Source organism: Coffea arabica, chromosome 3e (assembly GCF_036785885.1).
Source record: "Coffea arabica cultivar ET-39 chromosome 3e, Coffea Arabica ET-39 HiFi, whole genome shotgun sequence".
NCBI classification, from domain to species: Eukaryota; Viridiplantae; Streptophyta; class Magnoliopsida; order Gentianales; family Rubiaceae; genus Coffea; species Coffea arabica.
This window is the reverse complement of record NC_092315.1, coordinates 16,219,898-16,239,388: the sequence shown is the minus strand read 5'-3', so window position 1 is coordinate 16,239,388 and position 19,491 is coordinate 16,219,898. Positions and strand designations below refer to the sequence as shown.

At 36.0% G+C, this 19,491-nt stretch overlaps 1 protein-coding gene across 4 annotated transcripts; it reads right to left on the bottom strand.

The window, feature by feature from the left end:
- Positions 1-2,574: 2,574 nt before the first annotated feature.
- LOC113734777 (uncharacterized) lies at positions 2,575-15,067 on the bottom strand. Of its 4 annotated transcripts, none has more exons than XM_072044743.1 (22): positions 14,527-15,066; positions 13,791-14,177; positions 13,601-13,635; positions 13,115-13,236; positions 12,121-12,210; positions 11,843-11,962; positions 11,602-11,685; positions 10,563-10,640; positions 10,009-10,134; positions 9,841-9,930; positions 8,105-8,140; positions 7,894-7,949; positions 7,126-7,270; positions 5,637-6,081; positions 5,449-5,540; positions 4,779-5,328; positions 4,420-4,555; positions 4,041-4,082; positions 3,668-3,833; positions 3,482-3,565; positions 3,227-3,328; positions 2,575-3,148 (listed from the first exon to the last, which is right to left on the bottom strand). In XM_072044743.1, the coding sequence occupies exons 2-21, from the start codon at positions 14,132-14,134 to the stop codon at positions 3,227-3,229; spliced, it is 2,943 nt and encodes a 980-aa protein (XP_071900844.1). In that variant the 5' UTR covers positions 14,135-14,177; positions 14,527-15,066; the 3' UTR covers positions 2,575-3,148. The 4 variants fall into 4 exon arrangements, with proteins under 4 accessions (XP_071900844.1, XP_027117250.1, XP_071900845.1 ...); XM_027261449.2 differs by having other exon boundaries at positions 3,227-3,325; positions 14,527-15,064; XM_072044744.1 differs by lacking the exon at positions 14,527-15,066 and adding an exon at positions 14,312-14,438.
- Positions 15,068-19,491: the final 4,424 nt, after the last annotated feature.

Below are 19,491 nucleotides of genomic sequence, written 5' to 3'. Positions count from 1 at the left end.
TATACATAAATTTAAAAAAAATTATTCACACACATAATCAATAAAGGATGAAAAAATTAATTTTGAAAAATGTGAAGGATGAAAACATTTATATTGTGAAATGTGAGGGACGAAAAAAATTTATTTTGTGAAATGTGAGGGACTATGAATCAAATTATGTAAAATTTGATTTAACAATTTTGCGTTTAAAAATGATCATGTGCAAGGCATGTGGTAAATTCCGGTCAAAAACTAGTCGAAAACCTAAATAGGGATCAAATTTGACTAATGTGAATTTGTAAGGGACGTAAAATTACACTTTTAAAAGTGATGAACGAAAAAAATCATTTTACAAAATATGAGTAATGTTTTGAACGGTTTTCCCTAATAATTATGCTAAATTCCCTCCCGGACAATTGTAGCATCACCGATGTCTACAAATTTGGAACTCATAGGCGTCAAACTTACAAACGTCTGTGACAACCGAGCTATTGGCATTGCTACTAGTAGGTGTTAATTTTTGAAGAATCCTTCAATTAGTCCAAATTTATCAAAAGAACCCCTGTCAAACTCCCATCACCACATTTGCTGCTTCACAACCTTTCTCCCACAAAACCTTCTTCCCCAATAACCCCCGCCACTAACTCGATCCTCCATCCCTATCCCACTATCTTAAAATCCGGTTGAATAAGAATTGAATTTACAGCATTGTATCTTCTCTTATATACGTTACCTCCAAAGAAGGAGAATAAGAATTGCATGATTGGATTGGAGACTTGTTAAATTATTAAGAGAAAGATTAAAAAATTGAAAAATTAAAAATGATGGGGTGTTGTTTGTGAGAAAGAGGAGTGAGAAGAAAATATAGAGAAGAAGATAAGTCTACTCATCTCTACATTTAACCAGGCAAACCAATTGTCCTTCCCCATCAAAACGTGCACTAGAAATCTGTGGTTAGGAAGTGTTTGTAACTTCAATTTAAGTTATGGATTGTGATACTCATATAATCCATTCCCTCCCTAGATTTGGAGCCTACTACCACCAGACTTCTCTCTACACAAAACTTTTATTGTGTGAACTTTTTAATGTGTGATTTATTCTTAACAAGTTCTAATATACTGAAAACTAGGCCATTAAATTTCTCATGTGTTTTTAATTGGCTCCTAGTGTTGTCTTGCCTTTACTTGTCCTTAGAGCCTGTATAGATCAAATGAACTCTTTTGCCAATCATCTACATTGCATGTCAATCATGGATCTGGAGCTTTGTGGATATAGGTGTTATTGCAGATATAATTAAATGTCCGAGCCAAATGAGGTTGACTCAACCTGAAGCATGCATTTGAAATTAATGATTCAGATTGAATTGATTTCTATTGGCTCGATTTAGAGCGTCAATCGTTTGGTGTGCGCTTGATCTAACAATAGCATCAAACTCCAACCTGTTAACTATGGAGAAAAGGTGGTGTTTCTTTGCCACCTAGTCCCTTTGGACTTTCTGTTTGCACATTTCAATCTTTGACTCATTCCTAGACTAAATCTATTCTTGGCACTGTAATAGTTCATCATGATTAAGTTATTAGGCCACAATACACTAAGGTTTTTAGAACAGTTTAAAGTCAATAATTTACAAATTCAATTGTCATAGAAGTTTGAGATATGCTAAAAGTGAGATTCTTCACACGTATATGCAGCGCATATGTTAGGAATCCGCTAAGATAACAAAGAGAGAGAAGGAAGTAAGTTATGATGCTCTTGTTTGGTGTGTTTGAATTGGTTTGTTTGAGAGATATAAAACCAATTCAATCGATGTGGGATATTAGAATGTTAGGCCAACAATTTCAAGGTTAACAATTATTGGCTTTAAAATTCAACAAATCTCCACATTGGCATAATTTCTAATTCCTATCCAAAAAATATCCACTAAGATAGTAAAATCTGTGCAACTCCTTAGTACGAACCTAGTTTGAAATAGTAACTTTACCTATCAACAATTCAATTCTGTTTCTCATTCAGTTTTCCCCCTTCATGATGGAAAGGGAAAACAAAATTCAATTCTACATCATTAATAGGTCCAAATAACCTCCTTCAAAGATTTTATCACCAAACGATGCAGATCAAAACTCTAATCAGGCCAATTTCCTTCCAACCATCCTCATCGACAATCTAATTTGGCTGAATTCCTTTTTTTCCCCCCTTTTTGGTACAAAGTTAGTGGCTGATACTCTGACAAACTTCGCAATTGGCTTCAAGTCTTGCAAGCAATTTATAGATATTGGTTCTTTGCCTTTTGAGGCCCTGACAAGCTTTGCAATTGACTTCAAGTCTTCGAAGCAATTTGTAGACATTGGTTCTTTGCCTTCTTTCATCGAGGGACTTGATAGATTTGATTCCGTACAACATTATTATGTTTGTATTTGATAACTCTTTATGTTCAAAGGCAAGACATGCTTGGCTCTTGCCCTTTTTGTGCTTATTTTCACAAGTCTATAATATCATAGACGCTATAATTCTGAAGTGTAAAATTGACCAGTTGACCATAAACAATATGTACAAACCAACAATAATTTTAGTGACCAACCCTTGATCTTGAGCGAGTACATGTAAGCAGTGAAATACATTTCTAAATTTCGCAATATCATCTCAACATCTTTTAATAAAAAAAATCAGAACAAAATGTTAACCAGACTCTGAAGAATAGTTAGCCGAGCAATACAATTATACAAAATGTATAATATCAACCAAAAACACAACATTGATGGTTCACATCGCTGCTTTACCATTATCCATACCCCAATCATAAATGTTGGAGCTGAAGAAACTGAATATTCAGTGCAGACCAATAGAACAGCCAAAACCCCGTCTGACTTTGCGAATGGATATTCATAAACTCAATCAATCATTAAAAATGCCTAAGCCCAAAAGTGGAAAAGTACCATGAACCATCTTTCTTCAAAAAGGGCCTAATGCTGCTTACTCTTGTAGGTTTGGCGTCATTCCACAGAGACAAGAAAGTTGTTCCGCTTCTTACATCTGACCGCTCAGGTAACACAGAAGCCATTCCAAAAGCCTGGACACCTTTTCCCCATCTTCCCTCTCTGACTCTTTGAATGATCGATGAGATATCCTTCCAACTCCATAATTGATCAAACAAAGGAGATGCCCAACTTCACTGTAACAGGAGACATGAAAATGAGCCCAACAGCTGGAGGTGAAAGTAGAATTTGGCATCTTTGTGCAAAACACATACCTATACAAGATAGTACAGGGATGCCAAGCAGATGATGAAGTCGGAGAGAATAAGACCCACCACATCAAAAACGAATTTAGGTGCAAATAGACCCCATACCTGCTTTGAGATTTAGAACATGAATTGTATTGGATAACAAACATATGACACACATAAATAGAGACCCACACACACACACACACAAGCGTCTTCTAAGATGGTTTTTTGTGAATGTAAAAAGTCAAGTCCATTATAAGAATTGTTATGTCAATATACCATTAGATGCCGTCTTTGTATTGTAACGCAAAGAATTGTAAATGTTACAGATACAGCCATAATGAGCCCGTACATCAAATACACCTGAAACAAAATAGAGTGAGAAAACATTTTGAGAATTCCGCATGCTACATCTAAGAATCAAGATCCCTCACTTAATTTAGAAGTCAAATGATGTAAACTTACTTGACATAACTGTATGGGAAACAAATTGTTTCCTTGCTTGGCTTTTCTCCTTGAGTGTAATAATGCAACAAGCAATGGAAGTCCGAGTATTGGTAAAATGTGGGAAAAGCCAAAAGTATCAAGAGCGAGGAGGACAGCTTGACGGATGAGGTTGAATTCATCAAACCTGTCAAACAATTAAATTGTTATGTTCATGTGCACTACCACTAATCCAGTAGTGATGCTACATCCATTTGACCAATTTGCAGGCCCCAAAACACAATGAAGAAAATGCCAAGGAACAATAAAGATTTGATAAAGAGATAAAAGGAGGAAAACAAACAAACGATCAACAAGTTCTTAGATGTTCCCAGAAGCTGAAAAATCTTCTTACCCAATGAATGCAGCAGCATACCGTAGGCCATCAAAGGCACACCTGCAGAAGAAATCAAACAGCATGACCACAAGAAGAGAAACTTAGAACCTGCTCATCATTTTAGTCCTCTCAGTTAGAAGTATTTTTGGCTTAACTTAAGCTGCTGGCAAGTGGCAACATTTATTTAAGCACCTTGTGAGTTACTATTCCCAATCAAACGTAATTTATGGCAAATCTTAACCTTGGAGCATTGCAGTGTCCAGAAACTAAAGAAACCGGTCTAAAATAAGCAACCAGAAATAGCACCACAAAGCTGAAAACTGTTTTCTAGAACTCTTTACTTGACCGCTAGAGTATCAGAACTAGATGATATCGATACAGACTGCAGGCAACATACCAGTGGCCAGTGCAGAAAAATAAAGATGTAGCAAGCAGGCTCCACTGTACCACAGGAAAAGAATAAAAGGATGAATCCTCAGTACAGCAACTATCAGAGTCCTGTTTGAATCTCGTCAATTTAATTATGCACCAACCTGGCATCAGAAGTTCAGAAATTTTCCAACTTAGACAAAAAGATGAGGCACGAGGTTAGAACAAACCATAAGTTAATTCAATAGAAAAAGAATTGTCATGAAAAGTAGTTATATGAGTTACTATTCGTCGTCATCACAAGGGACACAGCATACAAGTTCATAAATCCTAACATAACAGCAAGCTAATCAAATTAAGCTTATCTCCACTTTGTAGAGCAACTACCTGCAATAAGGGAAGATAAAGCAACCAAAGGACCCTGTTTCCCAGATAGAAGAATCACTGTCGAACTCCATGAAGATAACATGGCCAATGCCTTATAAACTGTACTTTCTTCCTGACCTGAACCTGTTTCTCTAGACAAAATTTGGAAAATGGCTAATGATAAGAGTTGCAAAAGGCTAGAAGCATAAACAATTCGAGGAATCAGATTTCCTTTAAAGGCCTCGAGTACCATGGGAAGAGACAGTAGATCAGAATCTGAAGCCCAAATCAGGGCTATTAGAACATAGTTAAATATAGTTCCACTAACAACATACTTCAAGATCCCCTTCAAGGCACCACACAAAATGCACTTGTAAAGCATACAGGCCAGCAAAATCAGACCTAAGAGTGGCACAATTTCAACCACATGCATCAAAACTTGAGAGTCTCTAAGGATTCCAAGTGTCCATGAAGGTTGAAACTTCAAGAATAAAGAATTCACAGCTTGTTTGGCTTGCCCCAGTTCAATACCCAATTTAAGCATAGGAACTAGAAGAATAAATGCAAGCCCCTGCATATTTGTAAATTCAGTTTAGTACAAGAAACAAAGCAATAAATATGTTCAACGACACAAGACCATAAAACTTTTTACCAGAAGGACAAAATTACAAGTAATATCACAACTATCTACCTCTAAAACCATCTTCTTTTTAACTATTGCATACCGCAGTTGAAGAATTCCAGTTGTAGCTAAAAGAAAACTAGCCACTTTGCCTTCTTCCACTGTATCAAAATGAAACAGGGACCAGTCAGGCTACAGCAGCAATTAGTAAAAGAACATGCACCTGCTCTGAGATGTAATCTGTATACAGAACTTACATATGTAACTGTTTGAAAGAAAACTGGATGCCCGTATCAGCACTATAGTATAAGCAAACACAGCCATGAATGAAATCCCAGAGTTGCCAGGATGAGTAAAATAAAGTCCAAAGAGGTTGTCCAACCTCTTAATGGCATAAACATGAGTAAAAAGAGAAGCCACCATCAAGCACAACCCAATGCTCATTATCCTTATGTTAAACTCAGTCCATTTGGACCGTGCCAACCCTGCAACAGTTGCCAGGAAATCGGAATATGCATCGATTTGATTCATAATTGCAGATGATAATGTATTACAGCTTTTGGTATTGCATAGCAATGAAGATTTAATATTCTGTGACCACATCTCTTGGGCGCGAGTATATAGTTCTGATACATGCAGTAAATCTTTTTGAGAGAATCCAATTGTTGATGAAGCTGAATAGACATCCATGTATCGCTTTACCTACATTATACAAACCATGTGTCTGGATGAAAAATGATTAGCAGAGAATAAGAAAACTCTACTGCTTTAAAGTTATCCGTTCTCAGAATTAAACACTAGACTTGAAAAATGTAATAGAAAAGTTTTGAGATAACCACAATCAAAATTGCTGTACAATCCAATGCATAAAATAATAACGTGTACATCAATTCTAACATCCACAACATTTCCTTAACTCTTGACTGCATTATGATTGACTTAGCTGGGATTTATTTCATATATACCATCCAGATGAAAGTGACTTATCAACAAATGTAACAGTACTTTACCCTGCAAACAAATATAAATTCAGATCCTACCCAATGATCATTATCTTGGAACCAGAATAAAAACAAATCTTCAACATGAATCATTATATTCTAGATGATAGCAAAAAATAGTTATGCATCAGTAGGTTGCAGATGAACGTAACACACAAAGCAGCATCTAAAATTCATTCTACATACAAACTCTTTAGTTTTATGATGGAAATAATAGTGTTAAAGAATAAATAAAGCACAAAATTGCAACTTCCTTGAGAGTTTTCTTAAAGGATATGTAGGCCACTGTTAAAACATATATGATCAAGCAATTCTGTGCATCTATCAGTTCCATAAATTAAATGCTTATAAAAATCTCTCTGCAGTTACCAGTCTTTCCCTTGTGGCATAGTACATGACCCAATAAAAGCAAATGCACACCTTGATAGGCCTATGCTAACCGGTTAAAAGGAACCAAAGAGGACCAGAAACTTTGAACAACAGGTTGTAGAAGTAATCTTCTCAAACTTAGTAGTTTAATGCAAGCATCTTCGCATTTACTCCAATTAAACACGAATTTCAACAGCAAAAATACAACTGAGAGAATGGGAAGTCCTCTAGCATAATATCCTCAAAGAGATTCTAGAACTTTTATTTACTTTCTTTCAGTACTTTTGCAACCTAAAACTAAACCATCAAAGAACAGAGGGTGACAATGTTCAAAAAGCAGTCAAGAACAGACGGGGAAACAAAGAATACCAAGTACCTGCCAAGAATTAATGCAGAGGACATTCACATAACTTTTCATCCACTCCTCAAATCCTGAGTCACTTCGATCATTCAGACCAAGAATTCTTGGTTCCCCTGTACCAGCTGCTAATCCATAAAGTTCTGGATCAACACGGCCGATACTGAAACCAAAGCCCAATTCATTGGTCATACAACTACTTTAAGAGGTGAACTGTGGATTTGAACAATAAACACATAAAAAATAGTTATGACATATAAGCCTGCATGAATAAGGACAGTTTGCTTATTTCTGCAGCTCAAGCATACCAGTCTTTTACTCATTATTCTGTTTTACCTTGCATCTTTCACCTCCCAGCTACTCCATCCTCAGGATCTAATTCTTATTCTACTTTACTTTTTTGGGAACAGCAGCATTGTTGGATTGACATCTTTTATTGTCAATGAGACAAAGTCTCTTCCTTCCCATTTAGATGGTGTTGTTTAATTAACAGTGTGATAGATGGGGAAATCCTTGTACGCTCAACATACACAAAAATGCAGAATGAAGAGGGAAAATAAAAAAGAAAAAGAAAAGGCAGTTGAATGTAACAAAAGATGGCCTATACCACCAGCCCAGGCAATTTGGTATAAAGCCAAAACAATCTCCTATTCCACTTCCAAATGTCCTCAGAAAAGCTAGGTGTTCTAATTTTGTTCCCATGCTATCAATGTCTCATCCTACCCCAACAAAGCTGCTAGAGAAGACGTAATCAAAAGATGTCTAGATAGATCTCTTACACTGCACCTTCCAAAAGGAAAAGGAAGACCAAGCAAAGCAGACACCGTAGCTGCAAAGTCAAGCTGCAAACGTAGAGCATGACTTAACACCAAAAGAGATAAAAAAAAATAATAATAAGGCAATAAATATATAACCATCCACTCATTTCAATGAATCAAAAGGTGGTTAAAAAAACACTCTATTACTCAACTGGACAAAAAAAAGGATATACACCAACCTGATAAATAGAGCTAATGGAAATCCTCTTCTTTTCCTGAAAATGTGAGAAAAGATTTCAACCACAAAGCTTCTAAAAATATACTCAAGTTTCACAAATATATGAACAATCAGATAAAACTTGCAAAGGATCATTTTCTAGTCTATTGGTAGATCTGGAGGAACTGAAGCCTTTGATAAAAGGTTATTAAGCACCTGGAAATCATTTGAGTTAACGTGGTAACCCAATCCCCAGAAATAAGACTTGTGCTTTGCTCTATGTTAATAAGCAAAGTTTCTGCCAACAGAGCCTTCCCCTTCTAATGAAAAACGAACTTTTTCCCCTAATTCAGATTTGTTAGGATTTTTTATACCATTTAATGGCAAAATTATGAACGGATGCATGGATAAATTATTATGGCAATGATTTTTCTACCCGGAAAAATTTTGGGGCTAAAAGAACTGCTATACAAGGTTTGTTTACAAATTTTTGAAAAGTTCCAGGTCAAATGAGAGTCTGACCAAAATCTCCACAGTTTGAACACAATGGAAAAAGGAAATGCACTAAGAAACTCTATGAACATGAACTCTTCTGTGACGTATGAAGCACACCATTGCATGCAAAAGATATCATCCATGAGCACTAGATACAACATACAAAAGGAATACTTCAACAACATCGCAACGAAAAATTTACAATAGCCAGTCTCTATTCAAGTTGATCAAGTTATAATTCTGTTATTTATCACAGGTTTAAATTCATCCTAAACTCAAATAGAGATCATGCTTTTATTTCAGTTTGCCCATAATCCTCCCTTTTCAAATGCCAGAGATTCTCATCTCCAGTGATGTATTAATTCCTTCTTGAGTCCTTAAATCCTTTCAGTCAACAAAATGATGTTAACGATGCTTATTCGGGATCATCCTTCTTTGGCCCAGAAAATGCATTTTGGAAGCGGATCAAAAATAAGCAAGACGGAATTCAGGGCTTCATCTTACAGTTGATGCAGAATATAGTGAAACTCACAAGAAGTCATATCAGGTAAAAGAGACAGTAGAAGCAATCACCCAGTTATGCAGATGATGGGCATATTCACTACCTTTTACTGATTCTCACCAATGCATAGGCAAGTTCAGAGCTATAGTCCACTGTTTTTCTTAGAGACTCAGACTACTTTCAATTTTGTTAATATTCTGCATCAAATAGATTAAGCTCACTACGTCCACTTGTGGTCTATAGTTTAAACTATCCTTGAACACAGCAAAGCAAGATAGTCCATTTTGCATCTTCTTATGTTCTCCATCCCACTTCAAGTTACAATATAGCAGCACACTATCACGTATTGCTTTGTATTGATAATATTGAGCTTATAGTATTATAAACAGCTTGAATAACTGAACCAAGCAAAAGTTGCACACATATTTGCTAATTATGAGGTATCTTCAAGGCTTTTCCTGATATTAACACCAGATTCAGTTTGATATAGAAAGATATCATGAAGATTGGTGATGCAATTCAGTCAGATCTCAACCATGAGTCCAATGAGCCGATCATCCAAAATCAAAGAAAGTATATCACTTGTTCTCAAGATTTCCCTATTCAGATTCCTGCCTTTACTTGTGTAAAAACAGGGAAAAGGATATAAATTAGATTTGAAGCTAACTTCCAACCATTTGGTAGAGGTCAAGCATATCGAAGTTCATCTCAGGCATTTTAGACAGATATGGAGATGCTCACAGAAAAGGAGTAAGAAATACCTTCTCTAGCTGGCAAGATGAACTCTCAAATTCACAGGGGAGAGAAGAAGAGGAATTCTTCAAGCTTAATGCAAACAATGCAGTTTCAACCTGCATAATGTCATTCTTTAGCTTGCAAAATAGCGAACATAACATTTGTAGGCAATAAATAACCACAAATATGCAGACCTCTTCAGCACTTCCTCCACCATGGTCCCCATTGATGGTCTGCCCATGGTCACCCATAACAAGCAACATAGTATTTTCATGTAAGCCTCCTGGACCACTCATGCTCTCCAACACTTCTACAACGTTCTACAGTTCCAATACGAAGAGATATAGTCAGTACAAAACTCAACTCCAAGATAGTGCTTATGTAGGTGGATCCCATGAGCAGAATTATGCATATTAAATGGACCCCATAAGCAGAGTGATCTGGCTTAATCACAACTTGAACACGGTCAAGTCCACTTGCACATGTCCACTGAACTATTTAGAAACTTGGATAGTGTATAAATGATAATCATATTTGCTGAAAAAGTGTTCTTAAAGAGCCCCATTCTGGAGAAGCTTTATACAAAGCCAACTAACAACAATTAGCAGTGAAATATAGGGCAGTCAACAGATTGAATTCAAATATTTAGACTTGCATGCATGTTTGAAAAAGCACTTTTCTGTCACTTTTTCACCCAAGCTTATTGAGATAGGGCCCTAAAGTAGAGTAAGATAAAGTTCAAACTTGCCTCCAATACCCCATTGTATTGCTCCAGCTTTTCTGTCATCAACGAGGAATCAACACCAAGTATATGCCCAGCATGATCCTGTATTTTTGGTGTGAATTAAAATATTTAAAATGTCATCTCGCAACAAATATAAAAACCAAATGCCAAAAAATATTTATTCATGTGATGTCAAGAAAACATATCAATGTAACATAAATCTCTTCAAGCTATCACGCAGAAAACTAATCAGATAGGAACTTTAGAAAACACAGGGCTCTTGCTTAGGGACTTCAGAAAGCATCTCATATCAGACAGTTTGCAGTTGGCAAACCATTCACGCCGTCTTATACTGTTTGGGAAGGGAAAAGACAATGAATGAGGTTAAGGCTAAAATCAGAGCCAAAAATAACAAAATTAAGCAGATGCCAGCATGGGATCATGATAACTGACCAATTTTCAACATAAATAACCTTTCTCCTTCATATGTAGGTAGTCTCAAAATTCACATAACTCCAAATATTCTTGATGTCAATCAACAAAGCTAATAGACTAGTTTGACAGTGTTGGTTTACATTTTTTATCATCTTTATACTGCAGAATACAAAATTTACACATGGTAAAATGAAAGCATACCTTTACAAAATAAAGAAATAAAAAAGCATATTACCCTTCATGCTCAGAAAAAAGGCTAGAGAATGAGATCCCTAAAATTATTAATTGTAAAAAAACTCTCAATAACTTTTCACTTTAATTTCTTTTTGTTGGGAGTTGGCTGTTGGAAGCATTCAGAAAGATACATGAGCATTCAGTCCGCATTCACAAGAAATGAATTTTTATTAGAACCAATTTAGAACAACTTAAGACCCATTATCACCACTGCAGCCTCAGATATGCAGAAAACTATCACTAAGAAGCAACGTCCATCCTAGAAAGTTCTCTACATTTTGATGGCTACAAAAAAAGTTTTGTCTTGTTTAAACTGCCTGCTTTCACAAAGTGCTTTCCCAGGGCAACAATTTCAAAAATCCATATAAAATACTACTAAACAGGACAAGCATACCACACCAAGAAAATGCGCAATAAGCACATCCCAATCTTGCTTGTACAAGGACGGGACCAAGTGTTCAATGCACCCATTGTCTACCTGGTAAAGCATTGTAAAAATTTAATTAGAGGAAAACAGGTGACAAATTCAAAAAAATGTCATTAGACCAGTAAAAGTGTTTTCTAGAGTGCATTAATCATTAAAATGAATGTAGCTTCACCATAATGTGTGTGCAAAAACATTAACAAAAAAGTACCGTATGAAGATCTTTAACATTGAAGGAGGGAAAGGGATAAGATGTATGAAAATGATGAGGAAATAATTGCACCCATGTATCATCCCCCATCATCACCACTCGCTTTCCATTTTGAGCCAGCTGTGAATTATTTATGAGAAAAAGATGAGATCAAATAAAGGTTAAAAAGGTAAACAAATAGATAGACAAAAGAGGGGAAAAAAAAAGAATGTATACCTAACAACCAAGCCTTGTAGCACAGTTACTAAAGTAGCCTGAGACCAGATATGAGTCCCTACCTGATATATCAAGTTATCTTCAATAATTGCTGGTGCACCAAAGCTATTACCCACATCAATGAAAGTTGGAAGTCCACCAGTTGTTAGTCCCTGATATAAAAGGCACAATTATCTAGTTGATGAAATGCCATAGGACAAAATTAGCTTAATTCACTCAAGAGAAACCCTTAAATCCACTGTATCAATGATGCTTGCAGAATGCATCATTCGAGTCCTAAAGCCATTCCACTGTAGAATCTAATCAGTCTTTTCAATGCTTAATTATCATAGTGCTCACCACTAAGGAGCTCCTTAATGGTGCACAAGCTTTTTTTCTTTGCTTGAGATAAAATAGAATTACTTATCAAAAATATATATAAAATATGTAATGAATGTGGTGTCCTCTGTTGGCAACCAAATTTGGAAGATATTACATATTCAGCCTAAACAGAAACTCATAACAAGAGTTAGTCCTTCCAGAATATGGCGTGTCCAATCCATTGGTTTGTCATACGGCTACAAATAAACGTCATCCAAAGAGACTAAAGGCATATTCTTTGATTGAACACATCTTCCTAAAAAATACAAACTGTGAGAGCATACAAACATTTTCCTAACTAATATAAAAAACCTTGAATTTTATTTGCATGAAAAGATCTTTAATTAATGATTAATTGATACCCTAGTGAGTAATATCCGAAAAACCTGATTTTAACAACATTAGCTGTCAAAAATCAAAATTGTAAGAACCAGTGAAAGGATAGTGCAAAGTAACATTTGCAAAGAATCTGCTGATGGCAATAAATAATTCACACCTAGCAAAATCTTCATCGTAAGTGGTCTTTTCAGAGTAAGAAGCTGGTAAAGGATTGCTTCTATCAGAAGTTTTTGGTTTTTGAAAATTGAAACCTTTAGTCCACCTTAAACAGTCAAACAGGTTAACAATTTGGATTTCAAGCCAAACCTCCCTCAAGGTCCACAGTAAAACAGTCCACTGAAGAAAAGTGTTCTCTACCTTCAGACGTTGTAAACTGGTGGTAGGTGGATCTGCAATTGCTTTAAAGATCTTAGCAGCTAATCCAGGCTTACTGGCCAGTTTGTGCAGCACCGGCAACTTATCCATCCAGGGTTTTCTTTCTTAAATAGAAAATCCAAATAAAGAAGAGAAAAAAAGATGAATGGAAAGACTGAACTCAAAAACATATATCCTAAACAATTCAGTCAGAGTCGCTTCTCCACTATCCCTCCCTATGCATCACCAACCAGAAAGAGATAGAATCAACATAATAAACGTCCAGTCATAATGGTTGAGTAGGTCTGGACAATGACATGACTGTTGAACATTATCAGTGCCAAGTTTGAATCCATCTCAGAAAACCAAAACAAATCACAATAAATAATTAAATGCATAAAATACCTTCCAAAGTACACAAAAAATTACAATATAAAATTGCAATCTCAAATATAATTTTTAAAGAAAAACAAAAAAAAAGGCATTTACCTTCAAAAAAGGAACTAGGAGCAACAAAATCGAACCTGTAGATAAGACATAAGAGACATCCCATTTATTTCCTAATTCAACGTATTCATAGGTAAAGAAAGAAACTTCATAAATCAAATCCTTTTGTGATCACACTACTTATTAGCATTAATCACGTTAAAATAGTCTAACAGTCAAAACATCAAACAACCTGAGGGCATCAAGAATAATGATGACAATTCGATCAACAGCAGGTTTTGTCCAACAACTTTGGGCCTGAATGTCAGGGTTAACAGTCTGATTCTGATTCCGATGATGATGACGACAACAATGTTCATCGTCTGAGTCATCTTCTTCCTCATTTAATTCAGGGTTTTGGTACTGAGGTGACAAGCATGGAGATTCGGAAACATCTGAGCATTGGCTATACTGAGAAAGCTCGGTTCGAGTAAGGAGAAATCCTCTGGTGAACAGAAGAATGGCAGTGATGTGAAGTAGCATTATTCCGAAGAATACCATAAATCCCCATTTCCTCCAACCCCATTTCTCACCCATTGCAGGGATTTACAGATTATAGCTTCCTGTGCCCAGTATCACCCTATTGTTTATAATCAGTGTCAATGATTTTTCCCAATAATATCCGGAAATATTATAATGCTAGCATAAAAGCAAGAATTGAAACAAAAATCAAGTCTCCATTATGAACTGAATCACCCAATACAATCTACCAACCTTGACTAACAAACGATATAGAAAAATGCAGCACCAATATTGAAAATTTCATCTCAACAAGTCACCAATCTTATTGGCCTATGCTAGGAGAAAATTTTTGAAAAAAAAAAAAAACCAATACAATTTCAATTGAGAAAAATGGCATTAATTAATAAAAAGAGAAAAACGAAATACAGTGGAAAACATGTAGAACACCCAAAAAAAAAAAAAATTACCGTGGTTTTGTAGCAGATTTTTATCTTCTCGAGAGCAAGGGCATCAAAGAAAATGCCTGAAAATCCTAATTCATGAGCTTTGATCGACCGGGAAAATTGGAGGATTTACAGGTTTGGTCTTCTGAGGGCACTGTAAATCTTAAGGACGAGATGAGTATAAAAAAGGGTAGAAAAGACAAGAAGAGAAAAGGAGAAAATCTTTTTGAAATTGAATTAGAGAAAGAATTTTCATTAGCTGGGAAGGAAAGGAAGTGAAGAAAGGTGAAAAAGTGTTTGAAGTGTAGAGGGAATTTTAGACAAATTGAAATTTATTTTTCATTATTAAGAAAAAGATTTTTTTCATTATTAGAGTAAAAATTTTTTCTAATCTACGCCTTAAACTTATCCTTGTAGCGGCAGTCCTTTAAGCTAATCTTCCACAAAACCACATGAAATGGAATGAGTAACAACTAGGGTTCAAGGATTACAACTATGTGAAAAAACAATCTCCAATTGTATTGCATTGAATCTTTTATTCAAATAACATTTTATCCTTGTTATGAAATGGACTAATTTACTAAGAGCATCTCCAACGGAGGATAATAAGGAGTGCAATGTCTGACAAAATATGGGTTCATTAAACGGCCATCTATTGTGGCCGTGTAATACCCATTACACGCATCATTCTGAAAATTTTCAATATTACCTTTAAAGGAACGCAGAATTACGTGATCGAGAAGTACATCATCAAGTACGGTGAATCAATGTACCTAGAACGGTGAATCAATGTAGCCATGAATTAGCTCAATTTGCAGCAAAGGCAACCAGAAGCTTTGAATGGGAAGGTTCTTTCCCAATTTGGCTTTCAAGTCTAGTTAGAAAAGATATGGGGGTAGTTACCCCTTTTTGTAATTAACTCTTGTATTTTCAAGTGTTGATATATATATATGAGTTTATCGTTTGTCAAAAAAAAAAAAAAAAGAAATACATCATCAACTTCGATCAGATTTGGTCGAGCATATTTGGGAACGATTTGAAGGCAATAACAATGAAAACTAGTATTTATTTTGTTATTATTTGTATTTTATTTGATTTAAATTATGTAATATTATGTTATGGAGTTCAACTAATTACATAAAGAATTATTAATTAAGTATGGATTATTATGATATCTTTGCATTTGAAGTATCACATATTTGTTTAATGTTCTCCATAATTGTTTTTCAAAAAATAACAATATATTATTTTTGAGAGATAGAAAAAGATATATTGTTCAAACTTAGAAATTAATAATATTATTTTTAGAAAATAAAAAATTTAAAAGGTAAAAAATTTAATGAAAGTTAATACTATATTTTTTAAAAATAACAAAATTATTTTTAAAAATTACTTTATTTATTTATGAGATATGAGTTATGTATTATTAAAATAAATATTTGATTTAATTGTGAACCCATGCTATTACACCTTGTAGAGTGTAATCCATTGTGAGTGGAAGTATAATAAAAGAGGAGAAAATGGAATGCTAACGTGGCATGTGGATTACACTTTAAATATTCCATGCGATGGTAAATCATTGTGGATGTCCTAATGCAAAATTCCATGCGGGCCTAGCACACTTGACTACTTTTTTTTTTTGGTCGATACAGGGGGGGCCTAGCACACTTGACTACTAAAGCTACGAAATGTTGCTAGTTCAGCCTCCGACCGTTTAAGTACATTTGACGCACGACCCTAAACGCTTTCATTTTCTAATACTTTGGGTAGAAAGCGAAAGCATTGAGAGTTGTACATTAAGTGCACTAAAACTGGTTGGAAGCTGAACTGGTAACATTGCATAGCTTTAGCCTTCGAGTCTCTGCTAGTAACGCACGGGCTAATGAGTTAGCAAATTAGTTCATTCTGTGACAATGATATCAAAGTTGATACTGAGGTTAATTTATTGAATCGAAACATGACTATCGAATCAAGTGCCTCTAACCTTGGGAAATCTGAAGGAGAGTCTGCACTAAAAACTGGAGACAGAGAGGACTACTCGTGGCAAGGGCCTCAGTTACAAGCCTTCAAATCTTTTGCACAATTTTAAATCTTTTGTGTTGTCATTCATGACTGTACTCTTTTTTTTTTTTCAAATCAGTGTTTCATCTCTCCCTGATATTTACAATTATAAACTTGACAATGCTACTTGAAGAAGCGCTGAGCTTCCCCTGACCGAGCTGACCTAATGAGTTCGGGGTGCTGATGAGAAGAGCGTGTCCCAAACCTGCAAGGTGAACAGGGGAGTGATCTAACAGGGGAGCCCCGAGGTCGTCCCCGAAGGCACTCCGACGATCAAATTAGTTTTCCGGTGTGTGAGATTCACGGGAAGTAAAACAGTCGGGAGTAATTGGCGAGTAGCGAGCGTACCTTGTGCAGTTGGTGTGTGTTACCATTTATACATGCTTGGGAGTCCGACCTCCGTACGTTTCGGGACCTGCCCAGAATGGTCACGATCCCACACTGAGGGGGATTCTCCCCGCCCGCTACGGGATCGTTCCCTGGAGCTCCTCGGAGCCCTAGCAGCGGAGGACCGCGGGACGGTTCCCATGGGCCCGGGGTCTCAGCCCAACTCAGGCCTCCCTGGGCTGCCACGTGTATAGGCCCAGGACGGGGCCTCTGCACTACTTTTTCCCATTGATGAACACATGTTGTCCCAAAAACACTTTGGGAATGCCATGTATCTGTTAGGTCACCCCCTAATATAGATTAGAGTGAGTGTAGATGGTGACAATAAACAAAAATAATAATAATAATAAAAGCCACGTATCTGTGAGCTGACCTAGTTGGATACGAATTCAGGCCAACGGTTAAAAAATAAAAGAAATTTGACATCCAAAGCTAACATCCGAAACTCCAATTGGGTACTTCAAGTAAAAAGGGCTTATAGCATATGAATTACAAGCTAACAAAATAAGTTTATTCTTCTAGGCTTTCAGGAGCGATAAACAAAGAGAATAAATTTTGCTTCAAAAAAATATTTTTAAACTAAATTAAAGATTCATGGAACACATTTACATCCTTTGATCTATTGAATGAAAATGACTTGTTTCACCAAGTAATCAAGTCAATCATGAACTTATTCATTAAACTTGCAACTCTTGCTCGCTCGAGCTTCTCTAGATTAGAGAATTAATTTATAAACAATATAAGGTATTTGAGGTTGGCTCAATAGAAAGTAGTTTAATTTTGACTCCATAGATAAATAAGTGAAGTTTGATTGCAATTTCAATCTCGATAAAATAAACAAACAAGTTTGAGTACTAAGTACTCATTTGATTAGATTCATTTAATCCTCTAATTTTATGTTGCAAATTTTCTTTACAGGATGGCTAGACTTGTGATAGAATTCTCTAGCAAACCAATTTCCACTAAGCATGGGAAACTTATTAAACTATCTCTCACTAACCATTGAAAATTAAGCCTGAATGTAGTGAAAGGACGTTCAGGTACTTATGAAGTATGGTTGAAGAACCAAAAGACAGATCCATTGGTATTGTTCTCGTTAAGTAGGAAAACTATGTACCAATTCCAAAGGACAAATTCTTGTCTAAATTAGAAGGGGAAAAAACAAAAAATAAAGAACAAAAAATAAAGAGCATACACTTGAGAATACCTAACAAACATGTTGTGTTTTCCCATTTTTACATCAAATTAAACCAACAATAAGCAACAAGATCCATAAAAGTGGTGATGTTGGCCATGCATAGTTGGGTAGTCCACCTCCCACGTAAAGGACATGAGCAAGATGACCTGTAGAGATGGCATATAAGGTGCGAGTTTCTTACTGACTCCTCAATGGTTGGAGATATCTTGCATTCTTCTTCAATCTCCTCCACTGCAGAAGAAATGAAGATCCTTAAAGCTGAGGCCTTTGAACCTTGAAAGCAAAAGACCTGATATCGAATTTAAGGACGTACTACTAAAGGATTCATTCGCATGTACCATCACAAGGAAGTAAGCCAATAATCAACGACATGGTGGTGTGATACGAGGATGAGGCAGCATTGATAATCAATCGACTCACGAGCATCACCGGAACGGGGCTCTCCAATCCGATACCAGGACGAGATAATTTCGAGATAATATATCGCCAAAAACTCGGCCGAATTACCAAGAACTCGGCCGAAACAGATAGACTCGACCGAGTAGCCCTGAGCCAAGAACTCGGCTGAATCACCGAGAACTCGGTCGAGAAGGATAGAAATGGTTGAGTAGCCCCGAGTCATTCCGAGTCAACTCGAATTTTTATTATTTTTGCTAATTTTTTAGTATTTTTGTTTGTCATATTTTTTTTATATTATTCACAATTTTTAAAATATTAAATGCTTCAAATTTTGCAGTCTTACCGAGACCGTGACCGATATACCCAAACCGATGTGGAACGTCCGGGCCGCAAACGCGACTTTGAACCATGACGAGAGGATCTCGCCAAGTGCAAATTATTTCCATTGTGGGCATGTCAGTACTTGGTAAGACAACTTTTGCTAACAAAGTTTACTATGATTCTGAAGTGATGTCCCATTTTCATGTGTGTGGTGCTCTGTATCTCAATTTCATCACAAGAAAAATTTGCTGCCTGAAATTTTGAGTTGTATTATTTCCAACCTTCTTAACAAAAGTTTCTGAGATGACTGAAGAAGATCTGGCTCAAGAAGTCAAAAGAGGTTTGCTTAGGAACAGATATCTCATTGTTTTGGACGATGTATGGGATATTGAAGCATGGAAATGGAATGGATAGGAAGAAGCCTTATTCCCCAATGATGGAATTGGAAGTAGAGTTATCATTACAAGTCGACTTTGTTATGTTGCTCTGCAAGATAAACTTGACAAATAGTCTCACTCTCTTTGCCAACTTACCCATGATGAGAGCTGGGATTTTTTGAAAGAAAAGTTATTTCCTGGAAAAGAGTCGCCTTTAAGATTATGTAAACTTTGGAAGCAAATTGT

Bases quoted from the DNA above. Each gene is read 5' to 3' on its own strand.
- LOC113734777 (XM_072044743.1), bottom strand. From the start codon at position 14,134: ATGGGTGAGAAATGGGGTTGGAGGAAATGGGGATTTATGGTATTCTTC. The intron at 11,963-12,120 runs GTAGGGACTCAT...AATAATTCACAG, and splicing joins AAGATAACTTGATATATCAG to CTGGCTCAAAATGGAAAGCG. The intron at 8,141-9,840 runs GTATTTCTTACT...TCACATTTTCAG, and splicing joins CATCTTGCCAGCTAGAGAAG to GAAAAGAAGAGGATTTCCAT.